General features: G+C 46.0%; 1 protein-coding gene across 3 annotated transcripts in view; it reads left to right on the forward strand.

Annotated features, from left to right (window-relative positions):
• ubash3bb (ubiquitin associated and SH3 domain containing Bb) overlaps positions 1–9268 on the forward strand; it is a 40843-nt gene that overhangs the window by 27110 nt on the left and 4465 nt on the right. For 2 of the 3 annotated variants that reach the window (XM_037085332.1, XM_037085346.1), the window contains exons 2-13: positions 2583–2636; positions 3345–3531; positions 4667–4865; positions 5233–5402; positions 5524–5732; positions 6429–6573; positions 7004–7130; positions 7223–7342; positions 7432–7524; positions 7654–7798; positions 8911–9017; positions 9125–9234. In XM_037085332.1, the coding sequence (XP_036941227.1) occupies positions 2583–2636; positions 3345–3531; positions 4667–4865; positions 5233–5402; positions 5524–5732; positions 6429–6573; positions 7004–7130; positions 7223–7342; positions 7432–7524; positions 7654–7798; positions 8911–9017; positions 9125–9234 (1666 nt within the window). The remainder of the gene's footprint in view (positions 1–2582; positions 2637–3344; positions 3532–4666; positions 4866–5232; positions 5403–5523; positions 5733–6428; positions 6574–7003; positions 7131–7222; positions 7343–7431; positions 7525–7653; positions 7799–8910; positions 9018–9124; positions 9235–9268) is intronic. The other variant, XM_037085339.1, reaches the window with a different exon arrangement.

The raw sequence follows: 9268 nt of genomic DNA on the forward strand, positions 1-9268 counted from the left end.
AGTCCTCAAAGAAAGGGCTGTTACCTTGACACGGGAGACATTCCACTGGAAAACAAAACCAAAAAGGCCTCAGTGTGTATCAGAAACTGTGACTGTGGCCAGCTGCAGGGCTGTTGTTGTTACACTCACCCAGGGCTTATCTGCTGGAGTTGCCACACTGTCTGAAATGTTGTGGCAACCCACCGGAGATGTGAGGCAGAAGTGTTTGTAAGTACAGTCTGTGTACCGACCAACAGATGACATCATCTGGCCTGAAGCCGCGGCACATTTGCGCACGGTTCCAAGCAAAATGTGTCCGACCGAGCATGAACACAGCCTTGTCGGAGTGTGGATTTTGAAATACATGTGGTTATGATTGTTGAATTATTAAAATGCCCCTCTGTATAATTCAGTGGCATTACAACACGGTGGTGGATGTTATTGGTCTGACCTACCACTTACATGGTAATGATACTAATGGCGGTGGTGCTAATGGTGATGATTAGACCAGGGATCTTCCTGCTCTCAGAAGTCGAAATGATTTCAACAGGAGAAACCAGTTATGAACTACGGTAGCTGTCTGAACAGCTCACACAAAAACAGAGTGACACAAAGATAAAACTCTAAACTCTAAATGCTAAACTCCAAATCAATTACCTAGCTGTGTAAACAGGCAACTGTTTGCTCCCCAAGATCAGAATCATTCAGTGCAGCTGTAAAATGAATTCTGCACAGTCTGCTTACAGATGTAAGGAAGTGCCTGGGTGTGATGATCGTGTTGATTGGATATGTAGATGTTAAAGTTAATGAATCTGCACACATCAAAGTGAAAGCAAAACTCACAAATCTCCAAGGAAGCTCTTCATAAATGCTTTTGGATTCATAGGACATAGGACTTCTGTTACCCCAATATCAATATTTGACAATATTATGGAAACTGTTGGTACTTTCAATATGAACACAATGAGATTTATGATCAATAATCATCAGTCATGTGGATAAAATGTGGTAAAGACAAGTATTATCACGCCAGATCACCATTGAATGATATCCAAAATCTACCACCATATAGTCTCACGTCAGACACGACACGACATGCAGCAGCCATACATGTCTTCAGTGTAGACTAAGAGAGATGTGATGTTTTTTCATGAAGTAATTCTCCACTCCATGAAATACATTCCACGTATTACTCTGGTGGCCATAGTGTCAGGAAGTATGGGCTAGCATTAAAACTTTGTGGCCCCGGGGTAACGTTCAGTTTTGGAGCAACTGATTTACCAGAGGCTGACAGGTGTGGCATTCAAGTCGCATCTAGTCTCAAAAAGCAGACCATGCCAGACCTCTCTCATGTGACCCGTTTTCAGTGTATCTGGTCTCAAATATATAACGCCACACCACCACCTTGTCCACGATGGGGACGGGGCACTGAGGGCAGCCAGGCAGGCAGGCCGGAACAGAGACCATTCTGTTAAAGTTACGTTACCTGGTACCGTGTCGCGCCCTATTCCAAACAATCCAGCCACGGAACTGTCCATCCATCCATTCATGAAATGAAATCACACACTGTGTGATCCAAACATTAACAGCTTACAAGACTGCTATTTAACATTTAACAGTAACGGGACGTGAGACAGAAGTAATCCTGACTGGTTCAGCCTCGGAACAGCTCATCGTCCAGTGTAAACAGATTCCAACGATGTAATCCACCTCATCACACGTTTCCAGATCTTGCGTCTTGCAATCAAACCAACAGCTACTGCCAACTTTTCCCTCATTTAAAGACTGTGTCCTCCGCATATCTAAAGCTACTCAACTCGAATGGCAGAAACCTTGAGTTTCACCAAAACTTATGACCGAGAGGGGGGCCCCTGATGTTCAACTCAACAGTTCTAATAAAGTTAATACCAAAGATCAACAGCCTGTTTCGGCCTTTAAAAAGCGGACTTCTACTCAGCATGTGAACAAATGTTTGGGTAAAAAAGTGCACACAGAAGCATTTTCAGCTCATTTTAGCAACGACAGAATATATCCTCAGTTATTTCCAGCACTGCCAGTCTTCTCTTAGATCCGACTAGTGAGGAGAAAAATATATTTCCATCTGCTGTATTTCTGTTGAGAAGTTCACTTCAGCCAGTCGAACCAGGAAAACGCTGAATAATTCACCAGTTTTCTTTTTCCGCTGACATTGTTTGTACCCAGCTCCCCCGGCAGCTCCGTTCAGTCAACAACTTTCAACCTTTTCCACATTATTTCCTCCTCCGTTAAAGCCCTCAATTGGATCTCTAACTGTTTACGGAGTCAGAGTTTCCACACAGGTGTGTGGATGCAGAACACTTTTATTTGCCATCTGCTGCAGGGAAAAAAAAAAAAAAAAAGGACACAAACTACTGTACAGAGAACAAGATGAGTGTGTTCCTCTGCAGCTCGGCTCATTTACGCGCAGAGGTCACCGCTCTGGCTTTCACATTGTACTGACTATTCTCACACTGTCACTGGACCCAGTCTCACAACACAGAGCAGTAACATGTCGGTGAACGTCTCAGTGTTGCTGAGGACATCATTTAATCCCATTTTTCCTCCCTCCTTGTGTTCTTTCACAGGCTGAAGGCTCTGGTGTCAACGGGAGGTCGGAGTGTGCAGGCAGCATGTGACTGGTAAGTTAAAACAACAGACGAGTGTTCACAGTGTTCACATATACACATCACAAGACGGGGCAAAGCATGTGTTACACTGCCCTCTGCTGCAGGAAGGTGTCAGCAATGTTAGTGTTCAGAAGGCAGCGTCTGTGCTCCTGTCTTCTGTGGGTAATTGCATCGAATGATTGAAATATTGCGTTAGAAATAAAGACTTTTGTGAAATTGCTTGACTCCAAATGCACTGAATATGTGTGTGCGCACCGAAAACGCCAAAGATGGAAGGGCAGTGCTGAACACACACGCTGTGCTAGAAGAAGCCCTGCTGTGGCATCTGTCAACAAAAAGGATCACAGACCAAATAAGAGCTGCAGCAGTTCATGGATCGGTTGTCAACTATTATATTGACTGACATCGATTTAAAACAAACGAAAAAAAACAAACCTCAGAGTTCTCTGACGAAGCTTTCTGGTTCTGGAGACTGTTCATCATGGGCTTTTCACAATTTCCTGACATGTTATAAATCAAACAACTAACAATTAATCCAGGAAATACTTGACAGATTAGATCGATCGATAGAATCATTAGCTACGGCTCTTGAGAGCAACATTGATGATGTGAAATGTTAAATTAAGGTGCGAAAAATGTTAAATGTCATTGCTGCATCTTGTTAAAACTGTCATGGCAGTAAAGTAGACCTGTGACTTCATTCACCTCCCCCCACCTCAGGCTCTTTTCCCATGTGGATGACCCGTTCCTGGACGACCCGCTGCCCAGGGAGTTTGTCCTCTACCTGCGACCCAGCGGACCCCTACAGAACCAGCTCTCGCACTTCTGGCAGCAGAGCCGGGTCACCTGTGGCAAAAACAAAGCCCACAACATTTTTCCTCACATCACCCTCTGCCAGTTCTTCATGGTGAGTTGGAGAGTTGAACCGATCCTGTTGAGGCTTATGAAGGCTGATGGTGAAGAGTCGTCACAGGGTCTCAGCTCACACCTCACACAGAGTTAATATCAGCTGGATTCTGGAGGAATGATTCTCTTCTTCACTGCTGTGTCCAATGCACCTTGTTATGTGAATGTTACAGCACTACTTGTTATGATTATGATCCAGTGAATGCTTTATATACAGTATGTGAGCAAATAGGATTAGATGTCAAGTGCTAACTTAAAGGTACCCTGACAACACATTTATAGTTACATACCCTGTTACTAAATCTGTGTTTTTAGTGAATTTCCTTACAGAACATTTGCAATTCTAAACTTCTTTTTTTTCTGTTTGTTGTTGAGTTGTGTACTTACATTATCCACAATGTACAATGTTCAAACTCAAGTTGAAGAAACGGTGTGTTTCATTTAGTCGCCTGTCGCTATCACTTCAGAGGAGAGTCAGAGAGGGAGGAAAGAAGTCTGAGTCACATCAGGTCGATTTTCATCAGCAGCTGGTGGTTGTTTAGTGATGTGTACACCACCTACTAACATTACTGTGATCATTGTGTGTGATCACTGTGATCAAACTGGCATTACTTCCCTGTACATTTGCCACACGCTTTTGCTGTAACGTTACATTCATGACGTAAAGCACACTACCCCTCTACCTCCAGTCAGCAGGCAACATTACAGAACATAAACACCTGACAATGGAGGTCACCTCCACAGATCCCTGCTGACGTAAGGTTGATAAACAGGCCTGAACATGAATCCACTTTTCAATCCCAAAAGTTAGAAACTAGTCTCTGAGCTCTCCTCCCATCAGTACATTGCCCCAGATCAGAGCAGAATCTGATGAGACTCCAGGTGTTTATTCCTCCAGAAGGTCTGGATCTGCACCGACTCTGTCCACCAGAGCTGGAGGCTCTGAGCAGCTGCTCTCCACACACAACACTTAAACATCCTCAAACATCTTTTCTTTTGTTTTGGCTGAGACACCCAGGGGTATAAGTGATATAATTGTGTGTTTAAAGCATTGCTTCAGAGTTGTTCCATGTCTGAGGAAAATCTTAAGGAAATCTTAACTCTACGTTCCCATCACTCCTCATCTTTCCAAACAGTGTGCGGACCACAAAGTAGAAGCTCTATGCGAGGCCCTCCTGGCCACCGTCCAGCAGTGGCGGGGCAGATTTCCCAGCCCGCTGCCTCTAGAGCTCTACACGTCCTCCAACTTCATCGGTCTTTTTGTGGAGGAGCAGGTGGCCGACATCCTCAAGCAGTTTGCGGCCGACTTCGCAACAGAGGCCGCCAGGAAGGCAGGTAGGAACCACGGGCAAGTAGTTTGTCAGCATCAGTGCATCATATTCACCGTGTTATGTGTGGGGACCAGCTGGGGCAGGAAGTGATGTTGGTAATGCTGAGTTATTAAAGCACTCACTCAATCTGTCGCTGTAAGTATTTTTAAACACAGCCCAAAGTGAGACTGACTGCCAAACAGTATGTCAGGCAGCTAAGTGCCAAATCAGCTTAAAGCCGTGGTGTTAGCGTTCATGCTCTGTTGGTGCGGAGGCAGATAAGAGCGTGGCGTTCAAACCTGACAGAAATTTGAGCATTGTCGGTCGGAATGTCAGAATGTGTTCCGACGTGACACACCTCACTGTGTATAACAAAGTCCTGTCTCATTCAGAGGTCCATGTGGAGCCTCATAAGAAGCAGCTCCATGTAACTCTGGCCTACAACTTCCCCACCAACCACCTCCCGTCGCTGGAGAAACTCGCCAAGGGCATCGAAGTCAAGCTTGGTTGTGATTGGCTGGCAGTCCTGTTCTCCCGGGACATTCGTTTTGCAAACCATGAGGTGGGTCTGAGGTCACATGATGTGCTCTGTATTTAGTAAGCAACAGCATCAGTACAAATTGACGTGCGCTCGTGTGTTCTACACGTTATCAGCCGAGTCGCTGCTTGTCCTGCCTCTGCAGACCCTGCGGGTGATGTACCCCTACACCCCCCAGAACGAGGATGAGCTGGAGCTGGTTCCTGGTGATTTCGTCTTCATGTCCCCAGTGGATCAGAGCAGCACCAGTGAGGGCTGGGTGTACGGGACCTCGCTGGCCTCCGGGCTGTCTGGCCTGCTGCCCGAGAACTACGTCAGTCTGGCCGACGAGTCCGACACCTGGGTCTTCCACGGGTCAGCACTGCTTAGTCTCTTATTTGTTATTCTTATAATCTAACACACAATGACTTCAAGTCCCCTGAGATTCTTTGTTTCATTTCACCTTTATATTTCTTTATGTTTGCAGCTACACATTTCATGTGTGTCTGTTTTCAGTTTTGTGTTGTGGCAGTGCTGTGCTTATGGTCTGGTAAGTTGGGGTTAGGAAAAGATCACGTTGTATCTTAAAGGAACTGTTGCTGGAAATCGTCCCAGCATCTCATCACAAACATCTGGCGGTTTGGCATGTTGAAACCCAGTCTTGAACAGTGGTCTCTGGCTCGCCACCACCCTCCCCCTCCACCTTCCCTCATGAGAGTCGGCTCCTGTATGTCTAATGTGAATGTGAAACAACACATATAAAACATCAGTGGCTTGTAAACATATAAATTACCAGCATTTAATGCTGATGACAGGGCTGATTTATTTAGTTCAGCAGCAGCATCCACCTGACAGAATGTGGTGAATGGTGTCACATCATCTGTGCTACCAGCCACAGTGAGTTGGTACATTAAAGATTATATTAATCCGGCAATATTGGGATAGAGTGCAGCCGTATGATTTATGTTTTTGCACGACAGATTTTGAAAAGCTGTTCAGTTAATGAAAGAATACTATGTGGAGGAAATGACTGAATCGTGTTCTGATGTCTGCTCTCCCGGTCCACCCCAGCTCCCATTCGTTCTTCAGCTGTGGGCCCAGCGACAGGACCAGTAAGGAGAGAGGGATGTTTGATGGACTGCTGGACAGCCGACGCCCCGAGAACACCAGTCCTGGAGATACGCCCACCCTCAGTCTCATCTGCCATCCGATGCAGGTAGATTAGTGTTCGTACCTGTTCTCAAGTATTCTATATACTGTGTCTAAAAAGATGTATCAGAATGGGAATGTGGCTTCCTTTTTGACATGTCTGGAGCAGTGGGTTGGTGTTAAGGTTACAGCACTGAAAATTCTCTATCCTCATGTCCTGTCACTTCTAAGCTAATGATTCTCAGCTGTACCTCCCTCTAAAATCTGCAGCCTCTCCTGGACAGTTTTGATGAGATTAAAGGCTGGATGGCCATCCTAAACAGTAGTAAGGCTGAAGTAATTACCTTTATCTCCATCAGCCATGTCGCCAGCCACCTCACCGAGCTTGTGAAGTCACATGCAAAGAGCCTGACTGTGATCTTTGATTCAGTGCTCCGTCCTGATAACCACACCAGCACAGTTATCATCGTTCTCTTGTAACTCACTTTATCCTCCAGCAGGTGCTGCGGATCAGCGGCGGTCACTCTCGGCAGCCGAAGAGGACACTTTTTGTGTGTCGCCACGGCGAGAGGATGGACGTGGTCTTCGGGAAACACTGGCTCTCACTCTGCTCTGACAGTAAAGGTGAGGAGTCACGTGAGGTGAAAAACAGGAGCAGGTGAGAAACAGTCCCTCGTTCCACCGTTTGACTGTACTGTTATCCTGTTCTTCTGCAGGCAGATATGTGCGATCCAATCTCAACATGCCTCCCAGTTTGCCGCTGTGGGGAGACAAGAGGGATTATGACATGGACGCTCCCATCACTGTGGTTGGATCCACGCAGGCTCGACTAGTGGGTGCGTCACCAGTATGGACCAGAATGTGTTGTTGTTGCATTTTGTACACGTGTACTCATCTATATATATGTGTGTGTGTGCTCTTCCAGGTGAGGCCCTGTTAGAGAGTAACACAGTGCTAGACTTTGTGTACTGCTCTCCCTCCCTGCGATGTGTTCAGACTGCACAGAACATCCTGCGAGGTAAGAGGAGATACGAATGAAACAAATTAAACAAAGTGAAATGAAAGCTGGTAGGAAGGACCCATGTGTTCTTGTTTTTTTGGGTTGTTTTTGAGCTGAGCTCTGACGACTCGTGGTTTGTATTTCCAGGTCTGCAGCAGGACAGTAAGCTGAAGGTGCGAGTGGAGCCGGGGCTTTTTGAATGGACCAAGTGGGTTTCTGGGAACTCTCTGCCTGCGTGGATACCGCCCACTGAACTGGCTGCAGCCCACTTCAGCGTGGACACAACGTACAGGTGACACAGACAGCTCAGGGAGAAATACACCTCAGTCATCTGCTTTTACACAACGATCTGTTTGTCTTTGTGTAGCAGAAAAGCCAGTTGATGGTATTGTCTCATGTTTTTAGTTCACCGTTATCTTAAAGACTAAGAATCAAGCGAAGTTACTTCATAACAAGTGTAGTGTTTGTTGAAACATGCGCAGCATTCACAGAGCAGCCCGGCTTCACTGAACTGGACAAGTGCGATCATGAAGCTGGCTGTCATCTGGCTCTGTTAGCTCTGAGTTTACTGATCCAGCTGTGAGCATGTTCGCTTTAAAGCTCGGCGGCAGCCTGATGTACATGGAGCGTTCAACATGAGAGAGCCTTTAACCTGAAGCCTACAGGGAAATCAGGTTATTGCGTAGCGAGGAGTGATAATCAGATAATCCTTGACTGAGCCCCTTAATGGTGTGTGAAATTAATGAAACAGTAGGTAATTAGAGTTTATTGTTTGAAGGCTCATTTCAAACCCGGCTGGATTCATAATTGCGCAAAAAAAAAAGAAAAAAAAAAGAGAGACAGTGACACAGTTTTTCCACTGATCTGATTGGTCAGTCGTGCGGCTGCTGTGATCTGATCCTCCGATGTTGACTTGCTCTGGAGCAGGTCGCCATGGCGATCCAACCTGGTTAAAAAGTGAACCAACTTGACGATTTGAGAGAACCTGAAGACAGATGGCTGACGTGCTGATCTCACTCTGCGATGAGTTCTTTTCTCTGTTTGCCTCTCTGATGAAGAGAAACCAAACAATTATGTTCTTCTGCCTACAGCAACATGTAGCCTGTCTGTGTAGTGCGATGATCAGCGTTTGGGTTGTTCCTCCCAAAAAGTAATTCTTTAAATAGTAATGTATTACTTTCCTTATGATCTCTATATAGAAAGTCATTCTTTGTGCTTCCCGGTACCCTCCCAGTACATCAGTGTCAGCAGAGTTACAGTCACTACCTCTGGAATTCATGCAGTTGTGCTTTCAGAGTTGATGCTGATTTGACTTTTCAGCTTAGTTAAAAAGACTGGCTCATCACACCTCATACTGACTTTACAGCGCACTCTGCAAATGTTTTTTTCTTTGTCTTCATACAGACCTCTGATCCCGGTCAGTAAGCTCACTGTGTCTGAATCCTACGAGAACTACATGAGCCGGAGCTACCAAGTGACCAAAGATATCCTGTCAGACTGCAAAAACACTGGTAAGGGACGCAGCAGGAGAGGCTGTTGAGCCCGTGTAGGGGAACTTTTACCTTCTTGTTTGTCCACCGCTGATGTTGCATCCTGCCTCGGTTTCCACTCTGCGTAGGAAACAACGTGCTGATTGTAGCCCACGCGTCTTCCTTAGAGGCCTGCACACGCCAGCTGCAGGGCCGCAGCCCACAGAGCGCCAAGGACTTCGTCCAAGTCGTCCGAAAGGTCTGTTCACTGCATATCTCTGTTTGATCCAGTC

Source organism: Acanthopagrus latus, chromosome 2 (genome assembly GCF_904848185.1).
Source record: "Acanthopagrus latus isolate v.2019 chromosome 2, fAcaLat1.1, whole genome shotgun sequence".
NCBI classification, from domain to species: Eukaryota; Metazoa; Chordata; class Actinopteri; order Spariformes; family Sparidae; genus Acanthopagrus; species Acanthopagrus latus.